The 25,616-nt window shown below is 45.1% G+C and overlaps 1 protein-coding gene across 8 annotated transcripts in view; it reads left to right on the top strand.

The window, feature by feature from the left end:
• The window catches only part of CHMP3 (charged multivesicular body protein 3), a 29,185-nt gene that overhangs the window by 1,736 nt on the left and 1,833 nt on the right, over window positions 1–25,616 (top strand). The window contains exons 1-6 of one of the 8 annotated variants that reach the window (XM_090139808.1): window positions 4,739–4,873; window positions 5,133–5,419; window positions 6,283–6,348; window positions 6,768–6,907; window positions 17,241–17,356; window positions 19,029–21,195. In XM_090139808.1, coding sequence (XP_089995934.1) covers window positions 6,776–6,907; window positions 17,241–17,356; window positions 19,029–20,601 — 1,821 coding nt within the window. In that variant the 5' untranslated portion in view covers window positions 4,739–4,873; window positions 5,133–5,419; window positions 6,283–6,348; window positions 6,768–6,775 and the 3' untranslated portion in view covers window positions 20,602–21,195. Of the gene's footprint in view, window positions 1–1,323; window positions 4,874–5,132; window positions 5,420–6,242; window positions 6,349–6,767; window positions 6,908–17,240; window positions 17,357–19,028; window positions 21,196–21,239; window positions 21,326–23,419; window positions 23,577–23,896; window positions 23,958–24,923; window positions 25,104–25,616 lie in introns of those variants that run through there. The other 7 variants (XM_031588215.2, XM_090139810.1, XM_090139807.1 and 4 more) reach the window with 7 other exon arrangements.

Here is a 25,616-nt window from a genome sequence, read left to right as displayed (position 1 = left end):
CTGTGGCTGTACTGCTGAAATAGACACAAAAGCAGAGAAGATTATTCTCGTGTAGATGCATACAAGGCACAGTCATTCTGTCAGATTCAGGCCCAAACTGCTGCCTTTTATTCCTGCTCTTTCTGTATTCATACATGATGTTCAAAGACATGCAAATGCCTTGGGCTTATGTCATTAGTATCTTGGTTTCATTTGTTAGGTTCTTTACCACCATGGTCACCTTTGTCATCTGTTAGCACATTCAAGCAAGATCTCCTGATTTAGACATACATATATAAACATATACAGTCAAATACAAATATAGTCAAGTATACATATATACGCACATATTGTCAAACATATATATAGTCATCAAACAGAATCTCTCTTCTCAAGGGGCAGTATAAGATTTCTTACTGTTACAATAAAGAAAATACCAACTTATACCTAGGAAGTACCTATTAATACCTAGAGAAAAAAAAAAAAGGCAATTCAAGATTTAATTCATGTATTCTGCTCTTGTATGCTGCTTTGGCCTTGATTCATGTACCTTTCTGCGCTGTTAACTGCTGTGTGCTCACAAGCAATTACCACAGGAGAGGAAAGATTGTCTATCAGATCAAAGAGTAAAACTGCAGCCTGCGTAAAGCCTGGTGCAGCCTGCAGCCTGGTCTGGTATCCCAGCTGTCCCTGCCTCCAGCAGGAGATTGGACTTTGTGACCTCTGGAGATCCGGTCCCACTGGAACTGCCATGTGATTCACTGCTGGATCTCATCAGGCTTGCCTCACCTGAATAACCAGAGCTTTAACTGAGGTGTCAAATATTGGCCAATCTACTGCAGAATACCTGTATATTAAATCTACTTCCTTTTTGGCCACCTACAGGAAACATTTTTGAATATAAAATTCCTCCAGATAAAACAGCACTGTCTGGCTGCCGCCATTTTGTTTTGACACTCTCACAGAGGCTTGCTGGTTTATTTAATTAACATCAGTTAAGTAATATTCTATAGCACACATAAAAATTTGTTGAGGTGCACCCGTGTTGTTTAAAATGTAATCCAAGAAGACTGTATTTTACTAAACTCCTGCCAATTATATTTACAGAGTTGGCTGACTCATGGTAAAACTGTGTTTCTAGTAGCTTAAATGTTAGTTGACTGATCTTGGTAGTGGCAATATTAAGATTGTCCAAAAAGAAGGGGGTGATAATATTTTAACACGGTAAGGAATGGAATAGATTTTCAGTCTTCAGTTGTATTCACTTCAAAAATGACAATACTTGTCTTAATGCTCCCAGTAGATGGCTGGGTCTAGAAAGTGGATTATTGTCTGTATTCCCAGGGTGCCCAGTCAGCAGCTGCTCACAGAAAATGATGAAGGAGGAGAGGAAATCCTTGCCATTTATCAATGAGCAGCAGAGTCTTCAGATTTGGCTGTCTGAGAAGAAAAGATGTCTGTCTCAGTTCTCAGGATTTGATCTCATTCTCTCAGAAATTCAAATAAAATATTCTTTTAACCAAGGTGGTGTAGGAGCAGATCCCTGCTTTAGGTTTTGTTTAAAGGTGGAATTTACATATTTAGTTCTCATTACATCTGTAATATTTGCTCAGTGAGCACAGAACTGTCTGTCTGATGACTGTTTAATATTGCTAATTATGTTGAGTTAACCCGAAGGTCTTTAAAATGTCAGCGCGTGTCTTGTTTGTCTTCACCCCAAATGAATTTTTAATTCACTGCTATGGTATTCAAATTTTCCAGCTAATTATAACTCTCTGAAAAGTTGTTTGCAGGTGACATGTCAAAGACATTCTGAGTTACAACTAGAAAGCAACAAATGTCAGCCGTATCTAGAAAATACCACATCAGGTTTGTAAACTGAAGATGTAAAGACAGTATTCATTTAGGAAGTCTTTCTCAGCATATTAAACATGAGTTGGAGGGAGAAAAAAAAGAAAAAAAACAAAATTCTGTGAATATGCAAATACTCCTCAGGTTTGTACAAGTGCAGCCCTTGGCACTGCTCAGAACAAATCTTTGCAGAACCAATACTTCAGCACAGAGGCCCCAAACCCACTGTGCAGCTTCCTAGCATTATCCCGTTTGTCCCCCAAGCCTTTGGCTAATCCATCACCTGTGGTTCTTGCTCATACCCTTCCCTGCCCTGCTTTTCACTTGCATTTTTCCCCCTCCCTCACATTTCTGTTGTCTTTGTATTGCTGTGCTCACAGTTGCTTTGCTTTGGATTGTTTGGGGTGTGTATGTGTTGGATAGTGGTTTGAAACAATAGTTTTACTTTCTTGAAATTACTCCAGGGTTTTGAGTTTTGGCAGATGATTAGCTTAGTATCTGCAGGGGACTCACCATCAATTACCACTGGGGAATGTTAAGAATTGATTTAACTCAGCCCGTGAGCAGTAGGAAATAACATACTGGTGACAGCCTCCCCAGCAGTTGGTGTTGCAAATAGTTGAGCTGTGAGCGTAACCTTAATTAATGCTAGGTGCTTTCCAGCTGGAGGAAGCAGGGCATCCCTCAGCTCAGCACACAGCCAAAAGATACAGGGAGGAAACAGGGAGAGCAGGGAAATGGGGCAGCTCCTTGTGTGTGTGACAAAAGTAGAGTCTCTGTGAAACTTTTGAAAAAGAAATGTGGTCTTGCAGTGTGTTCTCAGCACTTCAGGGGAGCCTGCCTCTGGTCCTAGCGACAGGTGACATTAAATGTGCTTTTTATTGAAAATCCCTTGGCTCTGCCAACTGCAGTAACAAAGCCACTCTCAGTTTTGTTTTTGCCAAGGGGAAAGGATTCATCTTACTGATGCTGTGCCACAGACACTTTCTCATCAGGGAGATGGGTCCTTGAAGGGGATTTAAAAAATGGAGTGACTGTGAAGGAGAGGGCTACAGCCTGTTCTCCTACAAGCTCTCACTTGTTCCTCCTGTACCTTCTGTGCAAGCTCACTCCAAATCAGACTGAGCCGCTGAAACCCCTTTATATTCACTCAGCTGAGCAACAGCAGCAGCTCTGGTGCAGTCCACCCTTCCCTCCTCTAATCTTTACTGTACCACATTACAATTATGAGGAATAAAGAGTTGTACAGCTCCCAGTACAACACAGAACATTTAGAAGCCCATGAGGACTTAGTTTGTGAGCAGCTATTTCTGCAATCTCTCTTCCCCTTTCCAGAAACAAAACGAGCCCACTGCGATAGAAAGCACGGCCGTTCTCAAAGAGGCTATCATGGCTGTGCAGCCACCTGCAAAGCTACACAGGACAATATGGGCTGAACCTGCATCCAGGATGCCCAGGATAGCATAAGGCAGGGAAAGGTAGAGCAAAAAAGCAACATTCATATTTCTTTTTTACGATGGTTGGTGTGGGTGTAATGATTAGTGGTTTTTTCCCCTTCATATCAACATGTAGAGAACCCTCTGTTTTTTAACAGCTCTGAAGAGCATGGCCATTTAGATGCTTTCTACAGGTCAATATTTATGTTAAAATTCGATTTTTATGCCTTAGTGCAGAATTACTTAAGCGTGTGTGCTCTGAGGGGTTGTCAGTATTCTTTAAATGAAGCTGTGCTATTTCTGTGTTTGTGTATGAGTTGGCAATTTTAATGCAAACTGTGGTTTCTTAAAATAACTAAACCTACAGAGGCGATGCTGAGTTCCCTTCAGAGGAGAGCCTTCATCTCAAAGACCAAGTGTGACTGCAGTGTGTTTTGAAGCAGACTAAATCACCTCTTTACAGCCTTTCTCACGCTTCTTGTGCAGAGCCCCGGTGAAATGGTCTGGTCTACCTGGTTGATGACCTTGCATGTAGCAGGGGGGGTTGAAACTAGATGATCATTATGGTCCTGTTCAACCCAGGCCATTCTATGGTATGATGCTATGATAAAGTGGTCCCACTGGGTTGCTGTCGAAATACTGTTGATGGAGGTGTTCAGGACCTGGGGATGTGGCAGTGAGGAACATGGCCGGTGGGCACGGTGGGGATGGGCTGGTGGTTGGACTTGGCGATCTGAGCTCTTTTCCAACCTTAACGATTCTGTGATCCTGCAAACTGTCCAAGCACTTCAGCTCTGGCTGCACGAACACCTTTCTCCTAATGAAAAACATCAATCTGGCTTGCGGTTTACCCCTTCTAGCTGTTTTCTAATATTTATTTTATAGCAACCACAGCAATCGGGTCCAAAGCTGATGCCTAGGGCAAGCACAACCCCTTTATTTACGGCACAACCTCTTTATTTACGGCGCAGTCCATTCGGTCGGCAGGCCTCCGGCGCTTTGCCGTGCGCGGTGAGGGCGCTGCCGTCAGCCGGCAAGGGGCGGCGGGGCCGGGGCTGTGAGAACCTCCGGGGCTGTGAGAACCTCCGGGGCCGCGAGTAGCGGGCGGAGGGCAGGCCGAGCGCGTCCCCGCTCGCTAGCTCGCTCGCTCCCTCCGCCGGTCCCCGCCCGCCCGCACACGTCACTTGTTATGTCTCCGCCGGCGGCCGCGGCTCCGCCGGGGCGGGGACAGCGGCGGGAGGGAGGCGGGGGGCGCGCAGCCCCGCCGCGCTGACAGCCCCGCGCCGCCTCAGCGCCGCCAGCCGCGGGGCAGCGCCGGCCCCCCCGGCTTCTACAGCCCGTCCGTCCGTCCGTCCGTCCGTCCGTCCGTCCGCCGGGAAAGATGTGGCTGAAGCTGTGCTTCTTGCTGCTGTATTTCCTGGTGCTCTTCGTCCTGGCCAGGGTGTTCGAGGCCGTGGTGTGGTACGAGACCGGCTTCTTCGCCACGCAGCTGGTGGACCCGGTGGCGCTGAGCTTCAGGAAGCTGCGGACCATCCTGGAGTGCCGCGGCTTGGGGCACTCGGGGCTGCCCGAGAAGAAGGATGTCCGGGAGCTGGTGGAGAAGTCAGGTAGGGCCGCTTCCCTCCTCCCTTCCCTCCCTCCCCTCGGGCCTAAGGCGGCAGCTCCGGCCAAGGGCATCGCGGTGCTGCGGCGGGAGCCCCGGGCGGCGCTCGGACGGCGGCACGGACGGCGCTCCGCGCTGCGTCAGCGCGCCCGGCACGGGCCCGGCGTGACCCCCGAGCGCCCCGAGCTCGGCTGGCGCTGTCGGTGGGGCGGCGTTCGGAGGGCCTCGGCCGGGCTGCCGAGAAACGGTTTCCTATCGGGAAGGGGCTTTTGCTGTCGGGTGCGCAGCGCAGCGCCGGGCTCCCTGCGCGCGGCTGGAAGCGAATGTCATCCGCCGTGAAAAACGAGGAGGAAAGAATCCGAGGAGGAGCGAATCCGAAGATACGCAGGCTGGCGGGTTGCTGTTTATTATTTAGCTGGGGCCGGCTTATTCTCCGCGTCCCTTTCCCTGCGGATCGCTCGTTTGCTCAGAGGTGTCATCAGGACGGGGATGAGGGAAGCGGAGCTGTGGGATCGGCGGTGCCGTGCGTGGAAAAGTGCTGCAGAAGTTGGTACGGACAGGTGGAAGTGGGGGGGCTGCGGGCAGAGCTGCAGGAGTGCGTGGAAAGTACAGATGGGGGCCCAAAGGGAAGCGGCCCAAAGGGCTCGAGATGGGCTGATGTAATCAGCGTAGTGCCAGCCAAGCAGGACATTGCTGCTTGTAAATCACCGGGCAAAGGGCTGCTGTTAGAGAGAGAAAAATCCTGGTGCTCGCTAAGGGAACACAGAAATAAAGGGTTTGGATGAATACAGGGAGGGTCACGGCCACAAAATGCTAGCTGGCTTTAATAATTGATGTTAAAGCTGGACATCTAAATCTAATTTGCTCGTATTGTTCGTTGTTTATTTATGTTGTTTATTCACTTTGCTGCTTCACCAGTAGGCACCAGGAGGCAATTTCGGTTTTGTTTCCAATCACTTTCGCTCTTTGGCTGTCACGTACTTTCATGATGTCATTATGTTTGGGCTGCAAATGCTGCAGGGAAGTGTTTAACGCCAAACAAACTATTAACTGACTTAAAATGTCATGGAAACAACTCTAGTGCCAATAGGCTTTGCAGAATTTTTCTCTAATTTTGAAGTTTGAATACCATGAATACTTTTTGAAAGCTCTCAAGTGTTTCCGCTGTAACAGAGCACTGCTTTTCACCCCTCATTATGTAGGAAGTAGCCTCTTTGGGCAAGGCTTCATTTCTTCAAGTTTAACATATTAGTTGCAAAAATACCAGTTGTTATTAAGAATGTTGGTAATGATGGCAAAACAAAACATGGGAAGAAAATGAGGTTATGGGGAAAACATCAAATGATTTCACCACGAGCCTCTTATGTCGCTAGGATGGAGTTGATGAGAATTAATTTCCAACTCTGTAAACAGAACCCAACAGCTGAATTGTTCTGTGTTGGATTTTTGCTTCTCGTGGGACACTCAACACGTTTTCAGGTACCAAATTACTGATTGAAATGCTGTTCGAATGATCAGTGCTAAGGATTTGTTTGCTCCAAAATTACTATCCTGTGAAATGCAAGTCAAGATACGTGAATTCAAATTGCTGCCTGCCACTGAGATGCTGTTGTTTTCAGATAGGGAGGCTCAGGAGATGTTCATTTACTCTTATGTGTGGTATGTCTGTGTGTAATCAGAAGCGTCAAATTCTTTGTAGTCAGGTCTCTATGGATGGAACTAAAATAACTTCAGTTCAGTTGCCTTCCTACTGATAAGGGTTTTGAGCACCCGTTTAAAATCTACCTAGTGAAAGTGCTGCTTTCTGAAATAGAATCACTGTTACTATTAGAATTTGCTGCTATTAAGTAATCTGTCATGATGTTTTCACTGAATGTCTCCAATTGCTTCTTTTTCAGGTGACCTTATGGAAGGGGAACTTTATTCTGCTCTCAAGGAGGAAGAGGCCTCTGAGTCAGTTTCAAGTACGAACTTTAGTGGTGAAATGCATTTCTATGAGCTTGTAGAAGACACAAAAGATGGGATCTGGCTGGTACAGGTATGGATATTTTATCGTGTATTTTTATATATGACATTCAAAGTAAGTTTTGAAGAAGGAATTTTTGAGGTTGGTTAACTAGAAGAAAAATGAGCAACAGGGAGATGGTGGCAGAGATAAACCACATCAGGGAGATCACAAGGAGCAAATCTGATCTAAAAATTGAGCAAGACTGGAAGTGACAGAGTTCCTATACAGAGAAGAAGAAAACCTGTTGCTCAGTGGATTGCTTTTTGAAAACAGATGCTTTACAGCCAGCAGACAAGCAGAGCAGCACACACTTTAGCACACAGACCACGCAAGTACTTGGCTCTGATACTGTGCAAGTTTGTGTATAGTGTGAGGTAAGTGCATTAGGAGCAGTGCCTCTGGTCTTGCTCTTCTTTTATTACATGCTCAGACCTGATTGGTTTAAGTGTCTATTTATCTAAGGGACTCAGAGCACTTTAGCAGTCTCTCTTAACCTCTTCACAAATGAGAGAGGTGCAGCTTTCCAATCCAGCAGCCTGTTTGCACAGTATGTTCTGGAAGCTTCAAGGTTGCCTTTCCCCAAACCTTGTGGGCCCAGTGATTTACAGCATGCTTCCCCAGGGCTGCATGAGAACAAGAAAACATTCAGGCTTCTGCAGATGAGACTCTGGTACAATTTATCATTGCTCTTGATAACATATGAGAACATAAGATAAGTAGTCTAGATTAAAAATGTGAAAAAAATACTTTCCTTCATCAACTTCTCCATTGATAAGAGATCTTTTTAGGCAAAAGTTCCCTGCTACGAGCCACATTGGGCAGTCAGACTTTTCCACCAGATAATTCATTGTTTAGCTGACAGCTCTCCTTCCTGCATGTTTTCTATTTAAATTCATTATCAGGATTTAATGACTTTCTGTTACTAGAGCTGTGCTATCACTACAGTAGGCAATGAGATGTAGTCAAAATGGCATTGGCATTTTGGAAATGATCGTTGAGTCCAAATTTCAGGTTTAAATCATACAGAAGGAAATCCTTCAAGCAGAGAGAGGGCTGTTGAGTGACATTGTGCTTACTGTCTCCCAGCTAGCTGACAAATTCGTATGTGAGTATGATGTGAAAAAACTCCTCTCCATACAGTTCAAAAGAGTAAAATGTGGCAGTTCTCTGCTGTCAGTTGTTTGCTGAATTTTAATGGTAATATATTTTCAGCCAGCTTCATAATAGCCAGTCAGTCAGGCTGCGTTTTGATATCTCAGATGTGATGAATGTTGTCATCGTCTTGGAAATATTTGCACAGCTATTCAGTTGGTTACAATAGCTGTGGAAAGAAACATTATTGAAATTTACTGAATAATTTACTTGCTGAATGCTGTTGGTCTCTTTCTCCGCAATGAAAACCACTCAAGATATCAAATTTCTTTCTTTCATTTTTGCCTTCCCTCAAGTTTTCATCGCTGTGTTTTCATTTGTTTCCCTTGCCGCAATTACTTCACTCCTGCACTGGATTATTTGTGTCCTTTCACAGGTTTTTCCATGCTCTTTTCATGTGCCTTTTCCCCACAAATCTTCCTGTTACCACCTTCCAGTTCCGACTCCTGATTGCTCTCCGTTACCCGTTCTCCTTTACCATTAGGCATACTGTCGAAACAGCTTGCTCACAGTGCAAGAGTGAGGATGCTTTATGTAGAGGTTCAATGGCCACAGAGAAGGGAGGAATGGTCTGCTCTGTTGTTGCTGCTCACTGGGAAGCAAAAAGGAGCTCCAGGTTCTTTCCTGACCCCAAATCTGCTCCACACAGGCTGGAAAAGCGGTGGAGGGAGAGGAATGGTTCTGGCTCAGCTCACGCAGTGCTTGTTGGTTGAGTTGGGTTTGGAGACAATCATGATGATGTATCAGAAGATGAAGAATCAGAAGATGACTTTAATTTTCCAGTGCATGTAAATGAGATTTCTGGGGTGGCACAAACTGGTAATGTAATAGCATGTACTGTCTGCAGAGAATGTGAGTAAAATGAGGAAAGTACAATTATTTCTTGATGTGTCTGATAAATTCAGAGGTGAATTTATCATTTAGAGATAGCAGGACAAACCTGGAAAAAGTCAGAGACCATATGCAGGGAAACCAAGTGTTTTGTGGCTATGTTCTGTTTTCTGGAAACCCGCATGCAAAGAATTGAGGTTCAGTGGTACAGCAGTAGTTTGTTTATTGGTGTAGCTGCTAGCAGGTGTCCCATGTTCCTCTACGGGGCTTTCGTAGAGCCTCAGACAGCAGCATAGTCTCTCTCTTATTAGCTCATGATCTCATCACCTTTCCTTTTATGTTTTTCTTCTTGCTTGCCAGCTGCTGTTATGCCTTCTCTGGCGAGCAGGAAGGATGAATGGTAGCTTTTGGAGCAGAGAACAGTGCTTCTTGGTTTATTGGCAGAGGAGTAACTCAACATTCTTGCTTTTCCAGGCTCTGCTATGCCTTAATGCTGTCTGGTTAGCCTCTACAAGCCTGTCACATCCAACTGCATACATAGCCATTAAGGCTTTTTAAAAACATACGATAAAAGATCTACAAATAAAAAAAATCTTTGAATGAAGTTAAAATCTAAATTTATGCTTTTCTTTGATTTTAAAAAAGACCTTTTGTAGCATGGTGTTAGAGAGAAGCAAAGAGAACTTCATCCTTGGCTTCGGGGCAGCAGGACAAACATGTCCACCAGCCAGCATGGCTGGGAGAGATGCAAAAGATGTGAGTGTGGGTGGAAAATAATAGCGCTGTCTCAGTTGGAATTGATCTTCAAGATGACCAATATGATCAATCCAGCCAACTACCTGACCTGCCATGTGCCAGCAATAAGCCATGTCCCTTAGTGCTGTGTCCACATGCCTCTTACATTCCAGTCTGTTCTGCATCTGAGCTTCATGTTCAAGTGGTGTAATCACAGAGTGAGGGATGTTTGTGTGGAGTTTTGGTGATCTTTCTTCTGTTCTGATTTGCTTTTGCTTGAATGGAGAGTAATTTTCATATTTGCCTTTTCGAATTTGCCAGGTGACTGCTTGTTCTCATTAGAAGGAAATTAGGTGTAAGCACTTAGCTCATTTAAAATACGTTGTTCAATGTTTGTGCCATTTTTTCCAGTAGCCCTTCAGGATCATTTAACATAGGATACCCCATTTTAGCTTTCAGGATCCTTCTGGAGAGCCTTCTTATCCAGCCAAGGGTGTAGAATACCATCAGCTGAAATGTAATAGTTCTCACAGTGCCTGCATATCTTTGCTAATTCATTATAACAGCTCATTCATTTTCAGCCCCTGCATGTGGAGAGGACTCAACAGAGCTGTTCAGATTGGTGGGTAGAACAGCTTGCCTGCCTTGAAAAACTATGTGTAATTTCCAGGTAGCTAATTGTTATGTGCTCTGATGGATGCACTCTTCTGTCTTTGCCTATTTTAACCAAATTTCTCATTGTTTCTTTCTCGGAAAAGACTAGTTTAAAAAAAAAAAAATAACAAAAAACAAAAACCAGACATCTTTAATCCATAGAGATGGAATGTGAACTGGTTGTGAGTCCTTGGCATAGAGTGAGTGTGTGGAAATTCAGTTTCATCAGCACAGTGCAGAATAATAAACTGTGTGTGAGATGTCTTGGAATGAATGAAGGTGCAGACATTCTTGGATCATCATAGAATGGCCTGGGTTGAAAAGGATTGCAATAATCATCCAGTTTCAACCTCCCTGTTATGTGCAGGGTCGCCAACCAGCAGACCAGGCTGCCCAGAGCCACATGCAGCTGGCCTTGAATGCATTCAGGAACATCATAAATAGGCATTTTCCCATGCTTCTAGTAAGTAACACACCAGATGAGTTTTAATTAGATGCTTTTCTGTGACTTGTCCCAATATCTCTACTGTTTTATCTGTGGAAGGATAGTAACATTACAGTTAATGACAAAAAAAACAACCATGTAAGACACCTAGGAAGCTGAATTAATGGAGCAGTGTTTTTCAGCTTTTATATCTTTGTGGATGAAGTCTTCCATAGAGCATATGTGCTCTGTGCAGAGCTATGAGGTTGCCTTTGCTCGCTCACCCACTGCAGGCACCCTGACTGGGTTCCTGGTCCTCTGTGATGCTGGGTATCTCAGACTGGAGAGTGCTGAGCTGTGCTGACAGCTCTCACACACGTGTGACCTTACCAGTGCCTTAAATAAGTTAGAAATGGGTTTTGCTTTTGGCAAAATCGCGCAGGTCTTTCCAGCTTGGCGGTCTGAGTTCCTCCATGCAGAAATTGCCTTGCTGAGTGCTCCTGGGAGGACTGCCTGGATGTGTTTGTGTGCAGAGGGTGATGATGGCTCTTAAATTCCCAGGTTTTGTTCTTCCTTGCGATTTAATCTGTGTTACAGCTCCCCAGAGCCCTGTCTTGATGGGTACTTGAAGCTGTCTTTGTGGCCAGGCTGTGAAACCAAGATTTGACTGTTTGTGTGTATTCAGAACGTTGTGTGCTTGGTATGAGCAGGTGTGCCCGACACCTGGTGTCTTGGCTAACTTCCAGCTTGGATAATGTTGGAGCTTCCCTTGGCGCTTTCATTTGGATAGCTTTCTCTTCCTTTAATGGCACACGCTCATATCCCATAATGGCTTAGAGATGCTGCCAACGTGAATATTTTTCCATCACAAAAAACAAAAATAATAATGTAGAAAACACATGTGCATCTCTGAGCTTCTGTTGTGTTGGGGCAATCTCCATTCTGCCTTTCTGTTTTGTTCCCTTTTTTCCTTAGTATTCCTATCTCTGGTGCAAGGTAACAAATACAAGGAGAGTGGCTCTTAATCAAACCAGAGAAGCACAAGGGTTGTTGAGTAGCAAAGTAAATAATCTGTCAGGATGTTTTTCTCTCTAGTGCTGCTGAGGTTACTGTGGGTTTCTGAGGCCATTGGAGTGGGTAATAACTAGATTTAAAGAGTGATTTTAAAATGTCCTCTTTAAGATCTGCCTGTCACAGGTCTTCAGGGTCTGTATCTTTGAACATACTGTGCTTTGCTACATGGAAGCTCTTTCCTCCATCTTGCAATAGTTTTTACACATCAAATGGTCGGTACGTTTATTTTCTTTGTATGTCTTAACTATCAGAGGAGGAAGAGAAAATAACTAAAGGAGCTGGAATTGGTTAAAATAATGAGAGCTGAAGCACCACAAAGTGTTGTTTGTTCTTCTTTTTTCAATGTCTGACTTTCCTCCTTGTGCCTTATGATGTTTGAATAGTCTCCATGGTGGGTGAGCTTCAAAACTTTCTGAGACCACTTCTTGTTAGAAAGGCCTGTTTTGAAATCCCTGCATAGTGGTGTAAAGGAGATTGAGCAGTATCTGATTTGAATGAACAGAAAATAGGAGAGTGCTCAAATGAAGCGTCTGTCATGTTGAGCTCAAATGCTGCTGGGCTACCAGAACAATCTCTGCATATTGCTACAGCAAATGTTTCCTCGAGTCTCTTCAATAGCCATTACGACTTTTCCTGGTACTTACCTTCTTAAAATTTCATAGAATAATTTAGAAAAATCGTTAACAATGGCTGGGAAGTTACAGGAAGGTGCAGCTGCATCAGTGAAAGTTATGAAGTGGTCACTGTGGTGTCCATGCATCTACCTGAAGGGCTTTCCTTTTGGATTAAGCAAATTGAATTAAGCAAATGACTGTTTATGAGAGTAGACAGTGATAGGACAAGGGGGAATGGTTTTAAACTGAGACAGGGGAGGTTTAGGTTAGATATTAGGAGGAAGTTTTTCACAGAGAGGGTGGTGACACACTGGAACAGGTTGCCCAAGGAGGTTGTGGATGCCCCATCCCTGGAGGCATTGAAGGCCATGCTGGATGTGGAGGTGTGCAAGAAATGTTTAGATGCTGTTCTGAGGGTCTTGGCTTAGTGGAAAATATCAGTGATAGGTGTGCAGTTGGACTGGGTGATCTTGGAGGTCTTTTCCAACCTTGGTGATTCTGTGACTCTGTAATTCTATGCTTTTTGTTTTGTTTGTTTTCATGTGGTATCTGAAATCCATCTTTTGAGGTATAGGGTTATATAGTGGAAAGTGGAAAAGAAAACTCAGTCACAAGACATAGAAATTGAGGAGCTCTCCAAGGTGCAGTCTTTCCATCTTTGCTTTGCACATCTTGGTAGCATAACTTATCTGCAGTATTTCACAACAGTTTATTGGGAGTCTCCTGACCTTTTGGTGTGTTTGAAAAAACTCATGTCTGAGACTCCAGAGAAAGCTTGTAGATAGACAGAGTCCAATGAGGGCCGAACCTTCTCTCCAGTTTCTTCTGCCACACTGATTGTTCCACTCATGCAAATTGACATTGACATGAAGAGGAAGAACAGTAGTTCAAATCCAGTCCTCTGGCCTGGGGGAGGTGTACAGTAGGTAGCAGATGTATTCCATGCCGTAGGATTGTCAAATGGCAGGGTAACTTTGATCCTGTTGGATTCTCTTAGCCCATTAAGATGATTAATGGATTAATTGGATTATCTTCTTTGTATTATTTGTCACTCTGACAGGTGATATTTTGCAGAACGTGAACGCAGCTAATAACAAGAAGAGCTTGAAGGGCTTGTATTCCTGTAAATGTCATAGATGTTTCCCAGCAGTGCTGGCTGATCTCATAAAATATACCTGTTTTTTTTTTTTTCCTATGAGCTTTCTCTTGATTTCTCCAGTTGGAGTGGAACAGATGGCCAAAAGGGACCTTCTTGATTAGTGAGTTCACCTCTGCTAGGCTGTGGAGTACGTGTTTATAAAATACCTTGCTCTCTCTTTAAAATAGGTTGTCTGTGTGTGGTACTCCTGTTGACTGTTCCATTCATCTTGGAAATGTGCCTTGACTTTAGGCCTAAGGGTATTCATGGCTAATTTGTTCTGATTGTGCTTGAATTGACATTGCCCTTCAATTCCAGTGACTCCAAATGCCTACCTTGCTACTCCCAGTGCATGGAATCAGTCAAGCAGTTTGTTTTTGCCAAGTGTGATATTTCCTAGTGCTTGCTTATCTCACAGCCAGTTACTATTGATGCCATACAGCCCTGCTGGATCAGCTGGTAGCCCCACGCTTTGCATCCCGTTGTGCTTTCTACCTGATGAACTCCCAGTGTCCTGTTTGCTATTGATTTCAATTTCATTCCTGACACTCTGCTTTATGAGGTTTATGCAGCTCTTCCTGTATGGCAATACAATCCTCTTTTTTCTGTGCTCCCAAGCTGTGTGTCAGCTGTGAATGGCTTTGGGCTTTCTGCAGGAAGGGCAGTAAAAGGAACATATGCTGACCTGATCTCTGAGAGAAATCCATTAAGAACTCTGTTAATACCTTTCTGGCATTTTGATATTTTCTTGCCTCAGCCAATTTCTGATTTACTTTCTGATTATTTTATTTTTTTACTCATTACAAAAATTGATCTCCATTTCACCTGCAAGCTTCCCATGCAGCACAGTACTAACGCTCTACCAAAGTGTGAAAAGATGACTACCTTTCCTTTGTCTTGAAATCCAGTTCATTTTCTCCAGGAGAGGATTGGTTTTTTTAAACTCTCATCTTAAGCAGGAATGATACAACTTCAGTAATTCCAACCTAGAATAGAGCAATTCTATGATTCCATGCTGAAGGATGGGAAATTCAGTCATCTCTGTTCCTTTAAAATTTGCTCTGTAATTTGTTGAGATCAAAGTAGTAGGATAATTTTTTCATTTGCTCCTAAAAATAGTAACTAACTTCCCATCAGAGTGCAAATCACCGTGACAGTGGTTTTATAGGAAATGTTTGCAGGTGGATCTGTAATTCTGTGTGCTCATTGTATTACAGTTCTGCTTAGTCTGATGATTGCATGATATTATTTGAGTTTTGTTTCCATCTTCAGGTGCCATAAACATGCTAGCCTGTCCCCAGCCAGCCATCTTCTCTTCATCCGATAACAGAGGCAGAGCACTACGTTCATTTTTGAGACAACTTTTCCCCCTTGCTTTAAATATAAAATTTGAATTTCTTTGATGTCTCGAAGAACTTGCAGACCTCTTGTGCATTCACTTACCTGCTCTCCTCAGCCACAGTTCTTATCAGCTAACTGTCTTATCTGATGAAAATTCACACTTCTTAAATAAGATCTGTTAGAAGTGTTTGCAAGTTATCTTTAGACTGGATTACATTGTGGTTGCTTACCCTGTGGTTGACACCCTCTTCCACAGAGATGATGGAGTACTGTGTTCAGTGTTGGGCCCTTCTCTGCAAAAAGGATGTGGAGGCCCTGGCGTGTGTCCAGAGGGCAGTGGAGCTGTGAGGGATCTGGAGCACAGATTTTATGGGGAGCAGCTGAGGGAGCTGGGATTGTTCAGTGTGGAGAAGAGGAGGCTGAGGGGAGACCTCATCACTCTCTGCAAGCTCTTTCAACCTTTGTGATTCTATGATTGCTTTCCAAAGTGCCTCTGTGCAGTGAACTCCCAGTGCTGTCAGTGGGTGTTGCCTACAAGGAATAGCTGCAGCAGTCATCTTTGGTTGTGTTGTTTTTTGGTAATGCTGACATAAAAAAAAGCATGAGCTCAGAGCATTTTGCAGCGTGTGCAAGACCATAGGAAAGTTCCCTCTATTTGGTTATGAAACAAAAATTGCCAACTCTACCCTTGTCTTCCAAAGTAGCTTTCTCCAAGAGCACAGACTTTGATAGGATGGGAATTAGAATCACACAGTCACAGAATCCTTAGAGATGGAAGGGACCTCTGAATGCTATATAGTCCCCTGCAATGAACAGGGAATCTACTATTAACCTAGCCTGAAAATCAGGCAGTACCAACAGCCAGCGTGACAAACACAGTGAAACATACTGGTGACCTGTCTGCAGCACCTTGCATTCTCTGGGCAGTGGGTACTGTAGTGTAGTGTAGTGATAAGGATCTCTTAGCAGTTGACCCAAAGAGTAATACACTTTCCAACGTTTTATTTCAGTACTTCTTAACAAAATGTAATGACTCCTCACTATGCCAGGTGCCTTTATTGTGCTGTATAGCTTTGGGGGTTTATTGATATAAATGTCTTAAGTTGTCTTGAGGAATGTGGTCTCTTTGGCTTGAAGTATACAGAAGAAAGAAATTGAAAATACCCAGCAGGTGATGTGAAGAAGCCTCAGTAACACAGCAGTGTCCCCAGCTGGTTGTCTGGGTGCCTGAAGGTTACACTTAGCCAGCCCATGGGCAGGCAAGCTATGTGATGTGTGTGTTCTGAGAAGAGCTGGAAGGATTCCCATCTCAATCTTCAACTGTGATTTTATTTAAACGCATTGAGCAGTGCAATCTGTAGCTTCAGTTTAGCTTCGTGTCTCTATATAGGACATCCTGTGCAGTGAATCCATTTATTTTCAGTTTCTGAGTGGATGCTATTTAGCACAAAGCAGATACATTTTTGAGTTTCAAAGGCCAGGCATGCTTTCCAGCCCAGTGTCTCAGCCTGTACACAGTGAGCTCTTCATCGTGCTGACAGCCTAACGTAGGGAGGAAAGCTGACATTTCAGGTTATGAAGCCTAGAAACGACTGGGAGCAGTTTAATGGTGGGTAAACAAATATCTAACAAATAGAAGTTTCAAAACTTGATTTAAAAACGTGTTTCAAGTGGTTGCCAGTCAGCTTGTGGAAGCATGTGAGGCATTTCTAAAATAGAAACTGTGACAGCTCATGGAATAACACATGATCAGGCATGTCATTCAGCATTAGCTGCCAGCAGCAGGCAGGCAGGTTTTCCTTTTTTTTCCCCTTCCCTGTACAGTTATTAATCAGTCCTTATCCTTAGTCGCTGACACTGTAGAAGCTTACATATAGGTAACCAGAAGTACTTCTTTAATGCAGTAGGTTATGGCAAATTAGACCTTGGGATCTATCACAGTGAATTACCATCTTGGAATTGCAGGTGGGACATGGGAGTTGGTGGAACAGTCACGTAACCTCATGGACTGAGTCACCAGCAGAAGATTTTTGGGTATTATCTGAGAGTTTAATTATTAGTTTCCACTGCTCAGAGGTGGTTGATGGCAGAATAAACTGATATCAGCTACAGACACTCTACCTATATGCATTTTACCTGCTTTGAGGCAGTGTTTCTTTGGTATGTTGTAAGTTAAAATGACAGTGTGCTTTTCTGCTTCTCTGCACAAAGAGTATTTCTGTCTTCGAGTGTCACTCACCAAAGACACTTAGTGCAACTCTGTTCTATGTTCCTATTGTATTGTCTAAGGGAAGGGGAAGGTGATATCAAGAGTGACCAGATCTCTCTTTTCATGAAATTTGCTCTTTATTTTGGAAATAATTACTGTTATACTGAATTACTATCTTTTTTGGGCAATAGGTCATAGCAAACGACAGAAGTCCACTGGTGGGTAAAGTCCACTGGGAGAAAATGGTGAAGAAAGTATCGAGATTCGGCATACGTACTGGCACTTTCAACTGTTCCAGTGACCCCAGGTATATTCTTAAAGGATTATCCAGAATATTAAAGGCTGAGCTGTATTCTGGCAGCAGGGCTTTCTGCGTTGTAAAAGCAGCTGTGATAGAAGGTGCTTTTATTTATATCTCTGCTAAAGTCTCTTCAGAATTCTCTGTTGCATTATTTATCAGCATTATAAACACAGGTCTGCAGCTTCCTAAAGCATTGTGGGGGAAATACACAAGTAGACTGTGTAGAGCATCATACAGCAGTGGTAGAGAATGAGTAAAAGAACCTGGCCTTAGGGCATTCATGGACAGGAACTGTGCTTGCTTAGAATGAAGCTGAATATAGCCCATATAAGAGCTCTGGTTTGTAGAGATGCTCTTTTGCCATCTGGAAAGGAGAAACACTGATGAGCACAAAGCTTCAAAGCAGTTCCTACTTCTCAGGATTACTGCCATCCTGTTCCTTGACAAATATATGCATGCTTCCATATAAACATGAACACACCCTTTGTCAGCAGACAGCGTGCTGTGCAAGATTCTCTGTTGTTTACATATGATTTCAAATGAGGAAGAAAAGCAGAGTCAGAGAAGCTATTAATAATCCTGTGCTGCTGCAAAAGCAGTCGTTTTGTGGCGTTTTGCTGGAAGCATTTGCTTCACATGACAGGAAACCTTGTCTAGAATTTTGGTCTGGGAATTATGCATGCATCTTATGTATCTCAAATGCTAAATGTTTACAGAAATTGCAAAATTAATTGATAGGGAAGATTCTTAGACTTTACAGTGTTTAGAGAAATAGTCTTATATAGTAAAAGCACTGATATCTGAGCATCTTGGAACTTTGGCAGTGTTTCTCTTTTCATAGCTCCTAATTAGCCTCAGTTTTGTCATAGAATCATAGAATCCACATGAGTTCATCCCATCTCAGCCTCTGCTAGTTTTATGGTGAGCTCTCACTACACCGGTTGGCCTGCCTGCAGCCTTCCAATATGGCCCCAGTAAGAAGTGTACACCCTTCTCACTTCATTGAAGCAGCTGTCAACATGCCAGTGTCCTGTTAAATTCACCCTGCTGCTGACTGGCAAAACTAGGTTGGAAGGAAGCACTGGGAAAGTTATCTGAAAGCTGCAGGACATTGATTTGCATTGTAATGGTTATTTTTTTTGGCCAGGATGCCTATGAAAAATAGCTCTAATACAAAAGCTCTGTGGTGTAGAGAAAAAAGTCTACTTGTGTACTTCTGAAAGCCAGTTTCAAGGCAAGGAGACTCTAATGGTCCAGTATTAAATGGGGAGGTTGGTGGCCCTGCATGTGGCAGGGGGGTTGGAGATTCATAATCCTTGAGGTCCCTTCCAACCCTGGCCATTCTGTGATTCTGTGTGATTGTGTAATGTGTGGCCTTGTTTATAATAACCAATGAAAATGAACACTGTTCCTCTTTCAGCATTTGACACATGCATATCTGCTTATGGCTTTCTTGTAAGATAACAAAGAGACAAAAGATGGATAAAAGAGGTAACAGATGTGTTGTAAGAATAAGTGCTCTCTGTCAGAGATGATTGGATGCCTGTATTTCATGCTGTTATCTGTAAGAACTCCCAGGTGCTCACTGTGTCTAATTTTTGGGCTCATTAAGGAGATGTAAGGACTGCAGCTGCAGGAGTATATAGCTCCATAATCTAACTTGCCATTTTCTTTGCAGATACTGCAGGAGGAGGGGCTGGCTGAAATCCACCCTCATTATGTCAGTTCCACAAACCAGCACCTCCAAGGGAAAAGTAATGCTTAAAGAATACAACGGGCGCAAAATTGAAGTGGAGCACATTTTCAAATGGATCACAGCCCACGCTGCTTCTCGGATCAAAACCATTTACAACTCTGAACATTTAAGAGAAGAGTGGAACAGAAGTGACCAGTACCGTGTGAAAATATACTTATTTGCCAGCCTCGACCAGCCTCCAGCCTTCTTCTCTGCACTAAGTGTAAAGTTTACCGGGAGAGTAGAGTTTATTTTTGTGAACGTGGAAAACTGGGACAATAAAAGTTACATGGCAGAAATTGGTATCTACAAGACACCATCCTACATACTTAGGACTCCTGAAGGTATTTACAGGTATGGAAGTAATGCTGGTGAATTTATATCACTGCGTGCCATGGATTCCTTTTTGCGCTCGTTGCAACCAGAAGTTAATGATTTATTTGTTCTAAGCTTAGTTTTGGTTAATCTGATGGCTTGGATGGACCTGTTCATTACGCAAGGCGCTACTATAAAGCGTTTTGTGGTTCTTATAAGCACTTTAGGGACGTATAATTCCCTACTAATTATTTCCTGGCTACCCGTCTTGGGTTTTTTGCAGCTACCTTACTTAGACAGCTTTTACGAGTACAGTTTAAAACTCTTCAGGTATTCTAACACAACTACATTGGCTTCTTGGGTAAGAGCCGACTGGATGTTCTACTCTTCACACCCAGCGCTCTTCCTCAGCACATACCTTGGCCATGGTTTACTGATTGATTACTTTGAGAAGAAGAGAAGACGGAATAACAACAATGATGAAGTCAATGCTAACAATCTAGAGTGGCTCTCAAGCCTGTGGGACTGGTACACCAGCTACTTGTTTCATCCTATTGCTTCCTTTCAACACTTCCCTTTTGACTCGGATTGGGACGAAGACCCAGATCTGTTCTTGGAGCGTTTGGCCTTTCCCGATCTCTGGCTTCACCCTCTGATACCAACAGATTATATCAAAAACTTACCAATGTGGAGGTTTAAATGCCTCGGCATCCATTCGGATGAGGAAATGCTGGAAACCCTTCAAGACAGCGAAAGTGACTCTGACAGTGAGAACAGAGAGGTCTTCAACAGTGAAAAAGACATCTCGGAGGAAGATGAGCCAAATACATTTCATAGGCCCAGGGCAGGAGAGCCTCGCTGCCGTGCCGACAGCTGTTCGTGTGCCAGTACATGTTGTCACAAGGAGCCTTGTGAACGGAAAGCGAGGTCGTACGGGTCGTACAGCACCACAGACGAGCCAGATTGGTCAGCGTGGCCCCCTGAGATGTTGCACTGTACGGAATGCGTGGTGTGTCTCGAAAACTTCGAGAGGGGCTGCCTGCTCATGGGCTTGCCGTGCGGCCACGTGTTCCACCAGAATTGCATTGTGATGTGGCTGGCAGGCGGGCGGCACTGCTGCCCCGTCTGCAGGTGGGCTTCTTACAAAAAAAAGCAGCCATTCACGCAACCACAGCCTTTGTCCAACGATGCCCCGTCTTAGCCGTGTGTCCGTGTCCTTTGTCAGCTTTCAGGATATTACTGCTTGCCTTTTAAATGTTAGTCACTTAAAAGATTACGTGGTTTGAAGTTTTAGTTTAAATGTTAGTGCAGTGAACTAAAATATACACGATGCTAACGTTAATGGCAGAGTTATTTGGTTGCCTTGTGTGTTGAACTGAATGCATTCTTACCGTACAATAACTTCTTTCTTTTCATCATCCTGAAACTCAATGCTGTTTTCGTAAGCACAAAATCAAACCTCCACCAGAAGCGTATCCCAGCAAACGTTTACAAGTGAGGATATGGGGGGAATCTAAATTCTAACCGGAGATGATTGCTTAATTTAAGTGTTTCTTATTTTAGAGTCTGTTCAGCACATCCTTGTTGAATAATGTACGTTGTAAGACAGTACCGTTTAAAAAGAGATACGTGAAATAAATTATTTTAAAAGGAGATTTGTAATGTTAATTGTTTTGATAAATATTTTGTGTGTATAGTTACAGATGTCTTGCTGGTCTGATTTATCTGTAAAGACAATAAAAATATAACACAACTTTTGTGACTAATAAATAATCTCTAGGGATGCTGGAATTCGTTTCTGTACTGTGAAGGTAACTGTGGTGTCCCTGTGCATTGCAGGGGAGTTGGAATAGATGGCCTTCAGAGATCCCTTCCAACTCAAAGGATTCTATGATTCAATGAACCACCGGCCAAGCAGAAGGCAGTGGTGTCTCACTGAGGTTCTCTGCTTGATCAGGGGTTTCCTAATTGATCGCAGATTGCTTTCTCAGACCCACTTCCTTACCAGATGTCTCTCCAGTATCTCATCTACAGTCTTCTAGGAAGGCTTCATGGTCTCCAGTCTCAAAGCAAACCATCATGAAGCAGCAGAATGCCATGGAGTGACTTGAGCACCCTGTTAAGGTAGAACATTCCAGATTCCAGGTAGGTGTTCTGCAGTGATTTCTGATTGCCTGGAGAAGAGCGACGGCTGTTTTATGTCATGGTTTGATGCCATGGGGGAGAAATGGGGTCTGGTTTCTTTGTATTTCAGTAAGAAACTGTGCCTTTGGTCGTGCCTTTCAGGAATCATCTGACTGCAAATTCAGTGAGGAAGTTTTGCTTTATCTCTTCCCCAGTTCTTGCCCATGTGGTACAAGAGGAGGACAATTAACGAAGACAGTAGAAAGCATAAACGCAGGTCCCACTTGCAGTTCTGATCCATCTCTTTACTGTGCCTCTAGAGACATTTGGGATGTGAGTGCTCACGAAGCCGTTTGGCACTGTTTTATCCATGCAGGGGACCTGGACACGTTTGCTTTATCACCAAATGTTTCACACCTCCCATCAGCAGGTGTCATCACAGGAGGACACTCCTAATAATCAGACGAGCTGTTTTGAACAGCGAGTGCTTCTTTTCTCATACCCTATCGCAGCGTTGAAGTCATGAGGTAGAAGGAGTATCACCAGCCCTGTTGTACTGCAGAAAGTGTTTTTATTCCAGCAGAGGGCTGTCAGTTCATGTCCTTCATCCCTTGTTACTGAGGCAGAGCGGTGGAAAGGCACAATGAGGGCACAGAGCGTGTCAGCTTGCAGTGCACGAAGCACCATCACACTGAGCCGTGTGCTTACTGTAAGCAGCTCCCAGCCTGCCTGTATTGCTGCACAGCACTTGGGTGGTTTGCTGAGCACCATGAGGGCACGTTGGTACGGCGCCGTGTCCTCGGGGCACCGCGTGCTGCTGGAAAGCCAACCCCAGCACACAGCCCCTGCCAGGCAGCGCTGCTGGGTGCTGGGTCGTCTGTATTTGTGAGCTGCTGTGCACACCTGTTCCAGCTGAAGACTTCTAATGACCTCGCTTGCTCTCCTGATCCAATTCTTCTGATAAATGACAGAAAGTGCTGCTTAATTAGCAGAAGAGCCACAGAGGGCACTTCCATATGTGCAGATAATTACGGCCAGCGGATGGGAATGACTGAAGGGTTTGTCCCCCTGTGCCTGTGAACCCGCGTTACATTAATTGCTGTGATCCAGAACCTGCTGGATGCATCTGCTTCCAAATCCACAGCAGCTGTCCTGGTGGTCCCTGCAGGACAGAGAAAGCAGCGTTGTGTCTTTATATTAGGAAACGCTCGTGTCCTGTCTGCAGAGGCATCCAGCAGGAGCTTACTGTGAGCACAGGATCTCAGCCTTCCCCCAAACAGTAAAAGTGGGGAGCAGAGAAAAGGCCAGGCCCAGAGCAAGGCTGGCAGTGGCACTGTGAGTGTGCACGGCCCGCTGGCTGCCTGGTGCCAGCACTGCTACGCTGCCCTCAGGCACGGGGCTGCTGAGCACACTTTCAGTCGCGGCTGCTTTTCCTGCTCTGTTCCCAGAGGAGAAGCTCTCCTCTCCAAAGCGTCCTCAGATCTGCTTTCATTCTGCTCTAGGTTTTGGATGAGGAAAAAAAAGACAAAGGTGAACCGTCCGCTTCTGTGACTGCGATTGAAATGGCTTTCTGTGGGAACTGGAAAACAATCACGGAATCATAGAACCATGGAATGGCCTGGGTTGAAAAGGACCGCAGTGAATATCTAGTTTCAACCACCTGCTGTGTGCAGGGTCGTCAAGGGTAAGTATAATTGTGAGTCATCACGGTGAGATGAAGTTAACAGCACTTCTGTCTTCCGGAGCTTCTGCAACCTTTAGGCCTCTGGTGCCTCTGGTGCCACAGGAGAGGCACGGGGCGGGGCCTGCGCCACGAGGGGCGGGGCTTATGCGGGGCGTGGCCAATCGTATTACGCCCCACCCACACGGCGGCGCTCAGGGCGGAGGCGCGCGCATGCGCAAAGAGGCCGGGCGGTGGCCATCGGTGCATGCGCAGAGGGCCGTGCGCCGCAAGGCCCCGTCAGCGGGCGGGGCGGGGAAGGCGGCGCCGGGCGGGCCGGTTCCGCCATGGGACTCTTCGGCAAGACCCCCGAGAAGCCGCCCAAGGAGCTGGTGAGGGCCCGGCGGGGTCGATTCGGGAGGCGGGGAGCGGGGTGCGGGCCGTTGCCGTTGCCGTGGCAGCGGGAGGTCCGGCGCCGAGCCCCGGCGCTGCGACTCGGCTCTTCGGCCTCGCGGGCGGCGGCGCTTCCTGAGCGCTTGTCGCCCCGCCGTGCCGCTGTGTGGAGCGGGGGCGGAGCGCCGGGCGCTGAGCGCCGTGCGAGGGGGGCTGCGGTCAGCGGTGGTGGCTGCGATGGGGCGCTGCGGTTTGGTGCGAGGATGGCGTCCTTGCTGCCGCTGGGCTCCAGGTAACTCTCGCGCTTTCTCATTTTGAGGTGAACGAATGGTCCCTGAAGATAAGGAAGGAAATGAGAGTCATTGACAGACAGATCAGAGGTGTGTCCTTCTGGCTTTTCTTTTGCGTGTCCCTGCCTTCCTTGTCATAGAATCACAGAACGGCCTGAGTTGAAAAGGACCACAATGATCATCCAGTTCCAACCCCCTGCTATGTGCAGAGTCGCCAACCAGCAGACCAGGCTGCCCAGAGCCACATCCAGCCTGGCCTTGAATGCCTCCAGGGATGGGGCATCCACAGCCTCCTTGGGCAACCTGTTCCAGTGCTTCACCACCTCTGTGTGAAAAACTTCCTTCTCATATCCAACCTAAACCTCCGCTGTCTCAGTTTAAAACCATTCCCCCTTGTCCTATCACTATCCACCCTTGTAAACAGCCATTCCCCTTCCTGTTTACATGTTCCTTTCAAATACTGGAAGGCCACAATGAAGTCTCCCCAGAACCTTCTCGTGGCGGGGGAAGGGGCTGAAATCAAATAACCCAGGGTAGTTATTGCATCTGGAATGGAGGAATAACGTGGTCCCGGGGCTGAGTTGCGATGTCATACAGAAATGTCATTGTTCTGAAGTTTTATAAGTAAAATGTTCTACATAGCCTGAAATGATTTGCTCCCAGTGAGATATAATGTACCCATGTCCCATCTGGTAGGATGAATTTCACTTATCCAGAACTTCCCCCAGACTGAATTAATGAATGGTGTTGGTGCAGTGTGGCAGTTCCCATGTAGAGCCTCTGGGGGTACGCAGTGTCCTAAAGAGCACATAAAAATGGAAGTGCCCTCCTTTTCTTACTGGTTATTTTGCTCTTATGTTCATGACGTTTTTGGAGATGTCTTGAAAAGCAGAGGAGCTGTGTGTTATTACACTGCTGTTTGCTCTCTTTGGTTTGCCTTCCCAGAACCTGCACAGTTATTTTCTTTGAAAATACACTCCAGCAAGTGACTGTTATTTTCTTCCAAATCCATAGCAGCCTGTAACTATTGGCTGTGCATTTTCTTCTGAACTTCAGATATACAGAGAGAAGAGGAAAAGGTGAAACGGTCGATAAAAGATGCTGCCAAAAAGGGGCAGAAGGATGTGTGTGTGATCCTGGCCAAGGAATTGATCCGCTCTAGGAAGGCTGTAAGCAAACTCTATGCCTCCAAAGCTCACATGAACTCTGTTCTCATGGGGATGAAGAACCAGCTTGGTAAGAACTTCTAAGCCCCGGTGTAATGACTCCCCCCAGCTCCAGAAACAAGGGCTGAGTTTCCATTTTCAGAAGGTGATCTGTAGGATGATTTGAGAGAGATGGAATTTGGAAGCAGGCTCCTCTTGTTTAAGGGAACTGATTCTGGGAGGTTTCAGGACCTGGAGAAATTCCTCCTGTACCTGGCCCTGAGGGGTATGGCTGCTGCAGTTCTGAGTCCCCACATCCAGCCAGGGTGGGCACTTAATTCCCTGTAGGTTCACTCTCAGCAGTGCATGTACCAGCACACCATAAACACAGCTCTGAATGAACATCAGCAGCACTGACAGCTCAGTCGTAGTCTTCCTCTGTGGGGTTGATGAGGACTGAGATCCACAAGTAGATTGCATCTATGTGATCTGACATTGCAGTGAACTGGCAACAAGGAGGCAAGCGCCCAAACTCCAGGTTAGTAAGCTACTGAAACTTAACATTTCAAAGGTCAAACGTGACTCCCCACATACCTCATTCAGC

The sequence above is a fragment of the Phasianus colchicus genome, chromosome 4 (genome assembly GCF_987193195.1).
Source record: "Phasianus colchicus chromosome 4, bPhaCol1.hap1.1, whole genome shotgun sequence".
NCBI lineage: Eukaryota > Metazoa > Chordata > Aves > Galliformes > Phasianidae > Phasianus > Phasianus colchicus.
The sequence above is the reverse complement of the archived record's forward strand: the minus strand, read 5'-3'. Positions and strand labels throughout refer to the sequence as shown.